General features: G+C 34.0%; 1 protein-coding gene across 2 annotated transcripts in view; it reads left to right on the forward strand.

Annotated features, from left to right (window-relative positions):
• Positions 1–16,611, forward strand: part of LOC113058190 (endoplasmic reticulum metallopeptidase 1) — a 42,753-nt gene that overhangs the window by 16,418 nt on the left and 9,724 nt on the right. For both annotated transcript variants that reach the window (XM_026225865.1, XM_026225864.1), the window contains exons 8-9: positions 9,309–9,521; positions 14,867–15,144. In XM_026225865.1, the coding sequence (XP_026081650.1) occupies positions 9,309–9,521; positions 14,867–15,144 (491 nt within the window). The remainder of the gene's footprint in view (positions 1–9,308; positions 9,522–14,866; positions 15,145–16,611) is intronic.

Below are 16,611 nucleotides of genomic sequence, written 5' to 3' on the forward strand. Positions count from 1 at the left end.
GGTCAGTGGCGCAATTGTTTAATGGAACAGCAAAATAGCACCAGGGATTGTTTGCGCCGGAACACGCCTCCTTTTTTGCGCTGAACCGCCCAGGGAGCGCAAGTTCATTCACTAGTTTAGCGACGTGCTTCTGTGGAGGGAAAAGCGCGCTTTGCGCGGGTGCAAAATAGGAATGACACATGCGTCGGTGTACAAAGTCAATTGCGCTGGGTGCAAGATAGGGCCCTAAGAGTGAAATGACACTAAGAGTGGTTCTGTGATAATCAGTTAATATAAAAATGGCTTTCTAAAATTTGTACACATACATTTTTCTTCTATGCCAGTAAATGGTCAAACACAGACATCAATAATCAAATATGAACCTCTACAATGGTGACGAAAAAAACATGCTGCAATCAGGCCCATCGCAACAAGGCAGGCTAACCAAGCAATTGCTTGGGACCCTGAGCTAGTTAAGAATAAAATGCAGCGACACTGTGTGAGCGCCCCTTTGATCGTCAATGCAGTAACGTGTGATGACACTGTTATCGGGATCCCCCTCAAGGGGGCCCCTCTCAGTAGTTGCTGACAGCAGCCAGCCAACCACGTGATCTCTGCTACCGGCAAAATACAAAACCTCCTCTCAGTCATGAAACGGAATTATGGTTCAAGAAGCCAGAAGAGAAAGGATATTATAGATCAGTGTACATACCACAACTAGGGCCCTATGATTTCCACGATGCAGAAAACACAGAGGGAATCGCGGAATCCAGTCATAAAAATGGAATTTACAGTTTAACGCAGAATGACTGGTAATTTGCCAAATTTTGAATGAATTAATTAAAAATAGGTAATTGCACTTACATCAAATCACGATATGGACTAATATCTGTAAATATTAAGGCTTAAAAGTCGGTTTAAATATGAATCCTGCATGTTCTGCGTGTCTCTGTTAATGAATGAAGCAGAAGCGCGACTTCCTTTATTAACACACACTGAAGCGTGTGTGACGCTCGCGGTAATTTCAGCATCTGCTGTCTCACTAAATAAGACGAGAACACATGAACAACATCTCCAGTCACTTCATGAGCATTTCACCGTTTGATTTGAATAAAACTAACGTCACATCACATCCATAGAATTGTAAAGGTACGCCAACCCGTCAAAATAAAAGTCCTGTTTTAAACAAGTATTTGCCAGAGATGTATTACTATTGTTCAGCAGAATGTACATAGCCTACTACAAAAAAAAAAATCTAACATTTTTTTATTTTTAATAGTAAATCCCCTTTGTTTACCAAAAAGTTAATTTTGCTTAATTTTCAATAATTAAAATATAAATTAAATTAATGTTTTGCGTTTAATGTGCATGTCAGAAAATGCTTTCTTTAAAACCCCAATTGAATGGCACTTAAATGCACTTAATTCATCTGTCAACTTTATTGTCATTGTTCACAGTACAAGTACAGACAGAGAAACAATGGATAATAATTAAATGTTTATTTTTGATGTATGCATTTAAAAATATATTTTTTTTTTCTAAAAAAGGAAACTTAGTTGTTCATTTTAAGAGACCCAGGAGTCTTATTTTCTCTTGCATAATTAATATTAATAAGCAAAAACACATTTTATCCGATTACTCGATTAATCGATGGAATTTTTGGTAGAATACTTGATTACTAACAAATAGCTACAGCCCTACACAGCAAAATCCCCAGTGTTAATTTAACACTCTTGAGTGTGGACTCATATAAACACTAAAGCAGTGTTAAAAGTAACACTGAAGCAGAGTTGAAGTTAATGAGATAATTAAGAAGTTAATTGAGTTATGATTGACCATTATTGAAGACACCTGATGTTAACAAGCAGAATCACCAAACGAGAAAATCACAATTTGTGTATCACCATTATAGTGTTCAGTGTTTGCTTTAGTTGGGATCTTGACCCTTCAGTTATTATCTTTAGATTTTATGTGGCTGTGGTGACTGAATTATATCATACAGACAGACCACAGCAAAGGCAACCATGTGTGCCATTGATTGTGCTTTGAGCTATTTGTTATAGACTGACCTGAATGCCTGAGTTTAAGTTTCTTTACTGCATAAGTGAAAAAGAAAAGTAAACAACCCAGCAATTCTGACATAGTATGACATGTTTTTTATAGTTAGTTCTCCGTACAAAAAAAAAAAAGTAATCTTTTGTTTGGACACACAGACATCAGGAATCAGCGTGAGCATCACAACAACGGTGACCATCAAAAAAGCATGTTGTAGCCAATAAAAACTCATCCATGGCTCCCATCATGCATTGCGGCATGAATAAATTATGAGCTGAACTGTCTTTTTAACTTTTTATTCTAACTATATTTTATTTTTGCTGTTTATATGTTCATTTTTTGTATCTAGTTTTGTGATGTTCAGAGTTGGTCTGTTTATCTGAATATGTTGTTTGTCACCGTTGTTGAGATTCATACGTTGATTATTGTTATCTGTGTGTGCCTAAATTAGAATTCTTTAATAAAAAAAAAAAAAAAAATCTGAATCACTTGCAAGAGATACCTACAAAATGTATAGAAAATACAGATTTTTTCATTGTGGAATCAAAGCTGTGACAATCAATAATGGAAGTTTTACTTTGAGAAAAGACTGTAAATGAGTTCAGTGATTCATGTCGAACAACAATTACATTAAAACATAATCATCAACACGCGATGATTTTTGCTCTTGGTTTGACAAACAAACTTTAAAAGTAAAAAGTTACAAGCCAAGATCCCAGCTAAAGCAAACACTGAACACTATAATGGAGATACACAAATTGTGATTTTTCTCGTTTGTGATTCTGCTTGTTAACATCAGGTGTCTTCAATAATGCTTAATCATTACTCAATTAACTTCTTAATTATCTCATTAACTTCAACTCTGCTTTAGTGTTACTTTTAACACTGCTTCAGTGTTTATATGAGTCCACACTCAGAGTGTTAAATTAACAATGGGGATTTTGCTGTGTACCCGTTAGAACACACCAAGAGCTAAATTTAGATGTTTCTGAACTGTTTAAAGTAATAACATGATATATTCGCGGCAGCCAAGTTCCCGCGAGCTCGCGATGTATTTCTCTGAACACTTGAAGTCCATATAGAGAATTTACAGCCTTTCACATTAAAACACTGCAGTGAAATGGCACAAAACAATTAGAAGTATATATTATACACATGAAAATGAGTATTTATATGTGCTTGTGAGATTTTCTCTGTTAGGCTGAATGTCACAGGGATTGCTCGTCGCTGCATAACATGGTAAAGCAGGGAACTTCACTGCGACCAAAATGGTCGTAAATGTATCACTGATTATTTTTGTACCAACTTATGTGTTATGCTATTATTTAATATGAGCATTTATTAAAACAGAAATGTGTATTTTAAGAATACGTTTTATAACGTGCTCCGAGCATTCAACACATCAAGTTGGCTTCAGCCCCGCGATGGGGGAAAGCTGAACTGAGCAGCTGGAGACTCGCGCTGTGTTCGGTGCGAGAGAGAGACGCGTCTCGCGAACAGGGACAGCAACACTGAATCGAGCTCTCCTTCAGGACGTTCACGTCCTCCTGAACCTGAACGAACAAATACAAATCGCAGTTTAAATAAACTGAAAAAAAGAGCGAAAAGCGAACGAGCTCAATTCAGCACCGCAGTGTTCTGGTGATCAGGGAGCAAGCAGAGACGCGTCTCAAAGTCTTCTTGCTTTTGTACCGACAACAAATATATACAAAATATGTTGAAATACCCGTCTTGGAAAGTGTGTTCGAAAAAGTATGTGGTTATGTCTTAACTGAAAGTAAAGATATGCAAAAAAAAAATCGGATGTGTATCATTATAATGGATGCATTTGTCTCTTAAGGCGACCGCGTCTAATTTATTAGCTCTGCTGTCAGTGTCTTTAATGTATGAAATGAAAGTAAATCACTCACTGCTCTTGATTTAATTACTTTGTAGTTTTAACAAGAATTTATCCAAAGTCAATCCAAAAATCAGATAGAATTGTTTTACCAGTGGGTGCAGTTTTACCACTAGTTAATTTATGTAAGTGAGTATGGCAAAATAGTGATCTGTGAAATATTATACCCCAAAATTCTTCATACTGTAGGCTACTAGTGAAATTGATTTAAAAAATAATAATAATTAGGGACCTGACCATGTTTTGCTTAAGTGTTTCTTTCTTTAATTGCTAATGCAACCTTTTCACACCACAAACTGAACCAAATTAAGCATTGCTTGCTTGGTAACTGTTCAACAAAGTATTGATAGTTGTGTAAATATTGTCATACTGACAGTTGTCTGAAGTTTTTGTTGAATCCATTACATATATTTTTATCAAAGTTATCCGACGTTATCAAGATGAATTTGTTCTGAGCTATTGTCATATTTTATTACCAATTTCTAAACTACAGCATATAAACTGTGATAATGTGAGAAATGTTGAAGGTGTCTGAAAACATTTTGGTTTGATTGTGTATTTTATTTTACAGTGAAGACAACACAGCAAAATCCCCAGTGTTAATTTAACACTCCCCATTGTTAATTTAACACTCTGAGTGTGGACTCATATAAACACTGAAGCAGAGTTTAAGTTAATGAGATAATTAAGAAGTTAACTGAGTTATGATTAAGCATTATTGAAGACACCTGATTTTAACAAGCAGAATCACCAAACGAGAAAATCACAATTTGTTTGTCACCATTATAGTGGTCAATGTTTGATTTAGCTGGGATCTTGGCTTGTAACTTTTTACTTTTAAAGTTTGTTTGTCAAACCAAGAGCAAAAATCGTTGCCTGTTGATGATTATGTTTTAATGTAATCATTGTTTGACATGAGTCACTGAACTCATTTACAGTCTTTTCTCAAAGTAAAACTTTTATGAATACTGTAAGTACACTTAACTTGTCTAGGTGTTATAACTGAGATACAACAGCCATACAAAATGTGATGTTAAAACGTCAAGGGTCAAGAGCACAACTAAAGCAAACACTGACCACTGTAATGGTAACCAATAATTTACCCTTTTCTCCTTCAGTGATTCTGTTCATGAACATTAGGTGTCTTCAATAACTCTGTTTTGGGGGCCTTAAGACACAACCTTTTGAACATGATGCCTGTATCATATCTATGTAAGCAACAAAAATGTGAATTTGTAAAAAGGTTGACATCATGTGCATGCATATAATGTTTTCACAGGGTGTTTCATGATCGCCAACTACTGGCCTTGCATGCATAACATAGTATTCTTCGGCATAATGTTTTTTGTTTGTTTGTTTTTCGGCCAATGAAATCAATATTTTTGTGTAAATTTTACTTAATTTTTTCATGTTATTCTACTCATTTTGAATGGTTAATTCTAATTAATTCTAATGTGTTAAATTTTATTTAATAATATTGCTTGTAATCTGTTGTCACAATTTTATTGAGTAAATATTAGCGCTGTCAAAATTAGCGCGTTAACGCATTCGATTAATTTGAAATATTTAACGCGTAAAAAAAATATAACGCAATTAACGCGGTTGCAGTTTTTTTTTATTTCCAGTTGTGGCCTATGTGTGTTCAACGTGCAAAGAAATATGGATAAGACCAAGGAAGGACTTTTAGACGGAAAGTTTCAGTATAAAACTCTGCGGGATTACTCTTCAGTCTGCCACAAGAAACATTACTCTTCATTTAGTCTGCCACAAGAAACAGCAACATTAAAATCATGAACTCAAATGTCATTGTTTAAAAAAAAACAAAAAAACAATGACTGTAACAGTGCGTAAATCAGACCTTTCTGTAACGCTAACGTTAATAAGCTTAAACGAAAATAACGAAATAATTGTGTAGCTTAGTATTTTTTGTACACAGTGCCGCGAACTGTCAATCACTCCTGTACGCGTGCATCACTGTCCTCCTCAGCTGCAGCAACTTGCGCTCTCTCTCTTCATCAAGCTTTAAAACAAAAAGGGGACAAAAAGATCATATTGTCTTTGTGCATAGGCTATAGATTAATTACATAAATGAATATCTAAATTTGTGCCTTGCCATCTACGGTATTTTTTTAGAACTTAGAAAAAAGATGCTGCAGCCAATGAGCAGCCAGCTGGGGCTGCAGGATGACTCAACCTCCGCAGACAGTTTTTAATGTTTATCAGACAATAAATACTCAAGATTTTGCTTTAGTATAACTCACAACGAGTTTCACACACCTTCTCCGGCCACGTTAAGTTGTTGACACTTAACAGTGGGAAAAGCGACACATGCACTATTCACTTGTATAACTTAAGGGTGAATGGGTAATGTAGTTTCTGCTCTGGGTGGGATGAATTAGGAAGCTTGCATTGTGAAGGGCGCTCTGAAAATCGGCAGTGCAGGTAAAAGATTAAAACCTCTATTAAAACAGATGTCCAAATGAACGTACCGGTACGCTACAAGCACGTTCTGGGCGCACGGAGAGGTGGCGGTACGCTCAAGAGCTATATTTGGAAGTGGCGGTACTGAGTACCTGTGCGTACTGGCCCACTTAAAGCACTGGCAATGACTATACTTTGGAATTTTTTTGCAGTCCACTTAGAATTCAACATGGAAATCATTTTTGTTTTTTATTGGCATTGATTGTTTGGAAATTCAAATGGTACTTACATGCCTGTGTTTTTATTTCTGTAAGAAATATGGCTTTCAAGCCAACAGTTAATTTGGAGGATATTGATGGTTTATTGCAGGTATGTTGTTTACATGAGAAAATCTGTGTTACAAGTTAAACAAAAATTCCAATAAACAATCATATTTTGAATTTAAATAGTTTCTTTGTCTTGAGTTTACATTAATTATTTACATTTTACATTTACATATCCAAAAAGTTTCAGTCTTTTAATTGCGATTAATCGCGATTAATCGCGATTAATTTAAAAAAATTGTGCGATTAATTAGTTATTTTTTTTTAATCGATTGACAGCACTAGTAAATATAGAGAATCACTTTTTACAGTGTAGTACTCACAAAAGGACTCATAATTTACTTGAAAAGATAATTGTGTAACTGCATCATCTATACAAATCATTGTGCTTGGACCCCTTATGATCACCTTGATTCAAACCGCATTGTTTCAGTTAACTTGTGTGTCGTTGCCCACAACACGATGGTGACAGGACTGTGAAATACATACACGAGAAAAATAGGCATGACTTATTTCGCATCCACACTGTAAAAAGTGTTTCCCTATATTTATTCAGTAAAATTGTGTCAAAAATTTACAAGCAATATTATTAATTAAATTTAACACATTTTAATTAAGTAGAAATAATCATTAAAAATGAGTAGAATAACATGAAAAAATTAAGTAAAATTTACATTAAAATATTGATTTCATTGGACAAAAAACAAACAAACAAAAAAACAATATGCTAAAGAATACTATGTTATGCATGCCAGGCCAGTAGTTGGCGATCATGAAACATTATATGCATGCACATGACATCAGCCTTTTTACAAATTAACATTTTTGTTTCTTACATAAATATGATACAGGCATCATGTTCAAAAGGCTGTGTCTTAAGGCCCCCCAAACAGAGTTATTGAAGACACCTAAAGTTCACAAACAGAATCAAAGGGTAAATTATTGGTTACCATTATAGTGGTCAGTGTTTGCTTTTGTTGTGCTCTTGGCCCTTGATGTTATAATGTTGTATTGCTGTTGTAACTCAGTTATAACAGCTAGACAAACTAAGAATAAAGATGATCAGGTAGTGTTGGTCACGCTACTACACAATCTTTGTTCTTCCTGAATATCTGAATTAATTCAGAGTCTGATCTCTGAGACAAAATAACATTCATTATGGCAGCCCTGTGATTCAACAAAAAAGAAAAAAAAGTGGAATTTTCAGTGTAAACCAGAGTTTGAGAATTCTGTTTAGAAAAGGGAACATTCTTTTGACACACAGTCACATCAGGAACCAGCGTATGAATCTCAAGAACGGTGACACACAGCATATTCAGACGAACTGTAAGAATCACAAAACAAAATACTATAGAATCGTTGCTCATTATTTATTCATGCCGCAAAGCATGATGGGAGCCATAAAATGAGTTTTGATTGGTGGCACCCAGAATGCAGTGCAACATGCTTTCTGATGGTCACCATTGTTGAGGTTCTCAGGCTGATTCTTGATGTCTGTTTGTCTAAATGAAAACACTTTTCTTTTTTAACAAGGTTTTAATCAGAGGTGCTTCTAAGAATTTCTCTGATAATGCTGAAAACACCAGAGCTTATATTGTTCAATCACAGGACACAGGTTATTGATAAGACACACCCAACTCAGACCAAATGATGATGTAAAAACAAATAACACCACCTGGTTGCATTTCCCTTTTGGCTTATCTAGCTGCTGTATCACAACTAGCAACCAATTAAAATCTGTTGAAAGTTTTAAGGGTCAAGAGTCCAACTAAAGCAAACACTGACCACTACAATGGTAAGCAAATTATTATTATTTTTTTCATTCAGTGATTCGGTTTGTGAACTTTAGGTGTCTTCAATAACTGTTTTGGGGGCATTACAACCTTTTGAACATGATGCCTTTATCATATCTATATAAGCAACAAAAATGTGAATTTGTAAAAAGGCTGATGTCATGTGCATGCATATAATGTTTTCGAATGGTGTTTCATGATCGCCAACTACTGGCCAGGCATGCATAACATAGTATTCTTTAGCATAGTGTTTTTTTGTTTGTTTGTTTTTTGTCCAATGAAATCAATATTTTTATGTAAATTTTACTTAATTTTTTCATGTTATTCTACTAATTTTTTATGATTATTTCTACTTAATTAAAATATGTTAAATTTAATTAATAATATTGCTTGTAAATTTTTGACACAATTTTACTGAATAAATATAGGGAAACACTTTTTACAGTGCAGCTAGACAACCCTGTTGTAGCTGTTATCATAGCCTAGGCTTTTTATTTAAAAAGAAAACAGCAAGGGACCATGGAAAAAGACTGTTGCAGGTGTATTTTTTCATGGTGTTATTATTATTATTTTCAGCGGGGCAATTCAAGAATGTTGGGCACACGTGGCTCTTTTGCCCAATGGCTAAGATGGCCAAGCCAACATCAAAGTTAGTTCACTAACTTTTAATTCTAGCTATATTTATTTATAGTTAACCATCGTTTAGCTTATGTGCTGACATTTAAAGTTTGGTTGAACTGTTGAAGGTTTACAGCTATATGTCTGAGCACCTTAAAACTGAAGCGTGAAGTCAAAGTTTTTTTTGAGAATGATGGACTTCCTGTTTATCTCTGTCACCAGGCGACAACATCCTGTCTCTCCTTAAGCACTTGGTGATGTCTGAAGAACTGGCGGATTCCTCTAAGTATCGTAGTGGTAACATGGTGTTCTTTGACATGCTGGGAGTGATGCTGGTGGTGTATCCCGCTCATGTCGGCACCATCATCAACTATTTGGTGGCCATCGCCACGATGATCTACCTGGGCACGAAATGCATGTTGACCCGCAGAGTGGGTACGTGATGGTTAATATGTGTTTAATTTCATTACTAATTACAAATCACTAATTGTGACTTTTTTCATGTTATCATGGTTTATTTAGAAAGATCATTAATTAAATTTAATTTTTTTTTAAAAAAAAAGAACTATTCCTGGGAAATTTCTGATTTACAATCAAATACAGTACAGACCAAAAGTTTAGAAACATTACTATTTTTAATGTTTTTGAAAGAAGTTTCTTCAGCTCATCAAGCCTGTATTTATTTGATCAAAAATACAGAAAAAGCAGTAATATTGTGAAATATTATTACAACTTAAAATAATACTTTTCTATTTGAATATACTTTAAAAAATAATTTATTCCTGTGATGCAAAGCTGAATTTTCAGCATCATTACTCCAGCCTTTAGTGTCACATGTAACATCTACACTGTAAAAAGTGTTTCCCTATATTTATTCAGTAAAATTGTGTCAAAATTTTCCAAGCAATATTATTAATTAAATTTAAAACATTTTAATTAAGTAGAAATAATCATAAAAATTGAGTAGAATAACATGAAAAAATTAAGTAAAATTTACATAAAAATATTAATTTCATTGGACAAAAAAAAAAACAAAAAAAAAAACACTATGCTAAAGAATACTATGTTATGCATGCCAGGCCAGTAGTTGGCGATCATCAAACACCCTTCAAAAACATTATATGCATGCACATGACATCAGCCTTTTTACAAATTAACATTTTTGTTGCTTAAATAGATATGATAAAGGCATCATGTTCAAAAGGCTGTGTCTTAAGGCCCCCCCGAACAGAGTTATTGAAGACACCTAAAGTTCACAAACAGAATCAAAGGGTAAATTGTTGGTTACCATTACAGTGGTCAGTGTTTGCTTTAGTTGTGTTCTTGACCCTTGATGTTTTAATATTATGTTTTGCATTGCTGTTGTAACTCAGTTATAACAGCTAGACAAACTAAGAATAAAGATGATCAGGTAGTGTTGGTCATGCTATTACATCATCTTTGTTCTTCCTGTATATCTGAACTCATTCAGAGTCGGGTCTCTGAGACAAGATAACATTCATTACGGCAGCCCTGTGATTCATCAAAAAAAAATAAAAAAAGTGGAATTTTCAGTATAAACCAGAGTTTGAGAACTCTGTTTAAAACAGAGAAAGGGGAACTTTCTTTTGACACACAGTCACATCAAGAACCAGCGTATGAATCTCAAGAATGGTGACAAACAGCATATTCAGACGAACTGTAAGAATCACAAAACAAGCTACTATAGAATTGTTGCTCATTATTTATTCATGCCGCAAAGCATGATGGGAGCCATAAAATTAGTTTTGATTGGTGGCACCCAGAATGCAGTGCAACATGCTTTTTGATGGTCACCATTGTTGAGGTTCTCAGGCTGATTCTTGATGTCTGTGTGTCTAAATGGAAACGCTTTCCTTTTTTAACAAGGTTTTGATCAGATGTGCTTCTAAGACTTTCTCTGATAATGCTGAAAACACCAGAGCTTATATTGTTCAATCACAGGACACATGTTATTGATAAAACACACCCAACTCAGACCAAATGATGATGTAAAAACAAATAACACCACGTGGTCGCATTGCCTTCTTGGCTTATCCAGCTGCTGTATCACAACTAGCAACCAAAGAAAATCTGTTTAAAATTTTAAGGGTCAAGAGTCCAACTAAAGCAAACACTGACCACTACAATGGTAAGCAAATTATTATTATTTTTTTTCATTCAGTGATTCAGTTTGTGAACTTTAGGTGTCTTCAATAACTGTTTTGGGGGCATTACAACCTTTTGAACATGATGCCTTTATCATATCTATGTAAGCAACAAAAATGTTAATTTGTAAAAAGGCTGATGTCATGTGCATGCATATAATGTTTTCGAAGGGTGTTTCATGATCGCCAACTACTGGCCTGGCATGCATAACATAGTATTCTTTAGCATAGTGTTTTTTTTTGTTTGTTTGATTTTTGTCCAATTAAATAAATATTTTTAAGTAAATTTTACTTAATTTTTTCATGTTATTCTACTCATTTTTAATGATTATTTGTACTTAATTAAAATGTGTTAAATTTAATTAATAATATTGCTTGTAAATTTTTGACACAATTTTACTGAATAAATATAGGGAAACACTTTTTACAGTGCACACAGCAAAATCCCCAGTGTTAATTTAACACTCTTGAGTGTGGACTCATATAAACACTAAAGCAGTGTTAAAAGTAACACTGAAGCAGAGTTGAAGTTAATTAGATAATTAAGAAGTTAATTAAGTTATGATTGACCTTTATTGAAGACACCTGATGTTAACAAGCAGAATCACCAAACGAGAAAATCACAATTTGTGTATCACCATTATAGTGTTCAGTGTCTGCTTTAGCTGGGATCTTGACCCTTCAGTTATTATATTTAGATTTTATGTGGTTGTGGTGACTGAATTATATCATACAGACAGACCACAGCAAAGGCAATCATTTGTGCCATTGATTGTGATTTGAGCTATTTGTTATAGACTGACCTGAATGCCTGAGTTTAAGTTTCTTTACTGCATACATAAATTAAGTGGAAAAGAAAGCAACCCAGAATTTCTGACATAGTATGACATGTTTTTAATAGTTAGTTCTACGTAAAAAAAAAAATAAACTTTTGTTTGGACACACAGACATCAGGAATCAGCGTGAGCATCACAACAACGGTGACCATCAAAAAAGCATGTTGTAGCCAATAAAAACTCATCCATGGCTCCCATCATGCATTGCGGCATGAATAAATTATGAGCTGAACTGTCTTTTTAACTTTTTATTCTAACTATATTTTATTTTAGCTGTTTTTATGTTCATTTTTTGTATCTAGTTTTGTGATGTTCAGAGTTGGTCTGTTTATCTGAATAAGTTGTTTGTCACCGTTGTTGAGATTCATACGTTGATTATTGTTATCTCTGTGTGCCTAAAATTTGAATTCTTTAATAATAAAAAAATCAGAATCACTTGCAAGAGATATCTACAAAATGTATATAAAAAACAGATTTTTTCATTGTGGAATCAAAGTTGTGACAATCAATAATGGAAGTTTTACTTTGAGAAAAGACTGTAAATGAGTTCATTGATTCATGTCAAACAACAATTACATTAAAACATAATCATCAACATGCAATGATTTTTGCTCTTGGTTTGACAAACAAACTTTAAAAGTAAAAAGTTACAAGCCAAGATCCCAGCTAAAGCAAACACTGACCACTATAATGGTGATACACAAATTGTGATTTTTCTCATTTCTGATTCTGCTTGTTAACATCAGGTGTCTTCAATAATGCTTAATCATAACTCAATTAACTTCTTAATTATCTCATTAACTTCAACTCTGCTTCAGTGTTACTTTTAACACTGCTTCAGTGTTTATATGAGTCCACACTCAGAGTGTTAAATTAACACTGGGGATTTTGCTGTGCAGTCTATCACATGATCATTTAGAAATTATTCTATCACATGATCTAAAGGATGATGATGATAGGATAATGATCCTAAAAATTCAGCTTTGCATCACAGAAATACATGATAAGTAAAAGTATAATACACTTAAAAACAATTATTTTAAATTGTAATAATATATCACAATATTACATCTTTTTCAGTATTTTTGATCAAATAAATACAGGCTTGATGAGCAGAAGAAACTTCTTTCAAAAACATAAAAAATAGTAATGTTTCCAAACCTTTGGTGTATAGTGTATATGGAGGCTTACACAGCAAAATCCCCAGTGTTAATTTAACACTCTGAGTGTGGACTCATATAAACACTGAAGCAGTGTTAAAAGTAACACTGAAGCAGAGTTGAAGTTAATGAGATAATTAAGAAGTTAATTGAGTTATGATTAAGCATTATTGAAGACACCTGATGTTAACAAGCAGAATCAGAAATGAGAAAAATCACAATTTGTGTATCACCATTATAGTGGTCAGTGTTTGCTTTAGCTGGGATCTTGGCTTGTAACTTTTTACTTTTAAAGTTTGTTTGTCAAACCAAGAGCAAAAATCATTGCATGTTGATGATTATGTTTTAATGTAATTGTTGTTTGACATGAATCAATGAACTCATTTACAGTCTTTTCTCAAAGTAAAACTTCCATTATTGATTGTCACAACTTTGATTCCACAATGAAAAAATCTGTTTTTTATATACATTTTGTAGATATCTCTTGCAAGTGATTCTGATTTTTTTATTATTAAAGAATTCAAATTTTAGGCACACAGAGATAACAATAATCAACGTATGAATCTCAACAACGGTGACAAACAACTTATTCAGATAAACAGACCAACTCTGAACATCACAAAACTAGATACAAAAAATGAACATAAAAACAGCTAAAATAAAATATAGTTAGAATAAAAAGTTAAAAAGACAGTTCAGCTCATAATTTATTCATGCCGCAATGCATGATGGGAGCCATGGATGAGTTTTTATTGGCTACAACATGCTTTTTTGATGGTCACCGTTGTTGTGATGCTCACGCTGATTCCTGATGTCTGTGTGTCCAAACAAAAGTTTATTTTTTTTTTTACGTAGAACTAACTATTAAAAACATGTCATACTATGTCAGAAATTCTGGGTTGCTTTCTTTTCCACTTAATTTATGTATGCAGTAAAGAAACTTAAACTCAGGCATTCAGGTCAGTCTATAACAAATAGCTCAAATCACAATCAATGGCACAAATGATTGCCTTTGCTGTGGTCTGTCTGTATGATATAATTCAGTCACCACAACCACATAAAATCTAAATATAATAACTGAAGGGTCAAGATCCCAGCTAAAGCAGACACTGAACACTATAATGGTGATACACAAATTGTGATTTTCTCGTTTGGTGATTCTGCTTGTTAACATCAGGTGTCTTCAATTATGGTCAATCATAACTTAATTAACTTCTTAATTATCTAATTAACTTCAACTCTGCTTCAGTGTTACTTTTAACACTGCTTTAGTGTTTATATGAGTCCACACTCAAGAGTGTTAAATTAACACTGGGGATTTTGCTGTGTATATAATTGCTATATTTTGTAATATTGATAATATTCACCATACTTATTAAAATATTATATACAATTGTATTTTATAGATTATATTTTAGTAAAATATTGTTAAAGTATTATATTTTGTATATTTATCTGAAGTTCCTGTGTGTTTATGGTTATTTTAATATATACTGTGAGTTTACCAATAAAATAGCCTTTGCTGCTGAAATTATGTTCCTATATAAATATATGTATATATTAATGCCAAACCAGTGTAATTTTTTAATAATTAAAAATAATATTTATTTATTTTCCAGATCAGATCTTTCTGCCCTCCTGTGACATGAGTGTTTTGACACGTAACATGCTCTGTGCAGCTGGAAGGTACATATGTGAGCTGGTGTGTGCAACGTTCATGCTCATCTTGAGCTGGATCTTCACTCTGTTGGCGGTTATGTTTGTGGCTTTGCTTGTCAAGTTGACGGGCCACTCCATGTTCTGGTACAGTCACTTTTACACGGCCATCTCTCTGTACGGATCTGTTGCTGTTGGCATTATCGTGCTGATCCACACCCTGGCCAAGACCCGGTGCAGGGTGAGTGATGGGACAACACACCCACACATTAATTCATCTGCTATGATTTCAGCTGACTAAAGTTACAGGTCTGATGGAGAAAGGGATAGCTTTAGCTCGGAGTAATGGTCGTGCTGAAAGAAGGCATGCAAAAAGGTGAATTGCTGAGCTGCTTTTCCAACATTGGGACAAATGCATAACATGATTACAAACTGTCCCTGGCCCAGAATTATCCCGGAATGCTTGCCTGTGCTTGTGGAATGCATGTACACAGCAAAATCCCCAGTGTTAATTTAACACTCTGAGTGTGGACTCATATAAACACTGAAGCAGAATCACCAACTGAGAAAAATCACAATTTGTGTGTCACCATAATAGTGGTCAGTGTTTGCTTTAGTTGGGATCTTGGCTTGTGGCTTTTTACTTTTAAAATGTGTTTGGTAAGTCAAGAGCAAAAGTCATCGGGTGGTGATGATTATGTTTTAATGTAATCGTTGTTTGACCTGAGCTGCTGAACTAACAGTGAACTAACTTTACAGTGTTTTCTCAAAATATTTTTCCATTATTGATTGTAACAGCTTTTCATTCCACAATGAAAGTGTCTGCATTTTCTATTCATTTAAAGAGCTTTTATTTTAGGCACACACAGATAACAATAATCAACGTATGAATCTCAACAACGGTGACAAACAGCATATTCAGAATAAACAGATCTACTCTGAACATCCCAAAAAAAAAAATACAAAAAATTCACATAAAAACAGCAAAAATAAAATATAGTTTCTTAGTTCAGCTCATAATTTATTCATGCCGCAATGCATGATGGGAGCCATGGATGAGTTTTTATTGGCTACAACATGCTTTTTTGATGGTCACCGTTGTTGAGATGCTCACACTCATTCTTGATGTCTGTGTGTCTAAAGGAAACAATGTTTTTTTTTATGTAGAACTGACTTTTAAAAAACATGTCATATTATGCCAAAAATGTTGGATTGCTTGTTTTTTTCACTTAATTTATGTACACATTAAAGAAACCCAAACTCAGCCATTTAGTTCACTCCATGACAATTAATCCAAACCACAATCAATAGCACACATGATAGCCTTTACTTTGGTCTTTATGTTATAACTCAGTTACCACAGCTACACAAAGTCTAAAGTTAATAACTGAAGGGTCAAGATCCCAACTAAAGCAAACACTGAGCACTATAATGGTGACACACAAATTGTGATTTTCTCGTTTGGTGAGTCTGCTTGTTAACATCAGGCGTCTTCAATAATGGTCAATCATGACCCAATTAATTTCTTAATTATCTCATTAACTTCAACTCTGCTTCAGTGTTACTTTTAACAGTGCTTCAGTGTTTATATGAGTACAAACTCAGAGTGTTAAATTAACACTGGGGATTTTGCTGTGAAGTGATGTCACCAAATGGGATCGGTCACTTGTTTGTTGTCTGGTTGTCAGTTTCTCTGTAACTTGCTAAA

The sequence above is a fragment of the Carassius auratus genome, chromosome 40 (genome assembly GCF_003368295.1).
Source record: "Carassius auratus strain Wakin chromosome 40, ASM336829v1, whole genome shotgun sequence".
Lineage (NCBI taxonomy): Eukaryota > Metazoa > Chordata > Actinopteri > Cypriniformes > Cyprinidae > Carassius > Carassius auratus.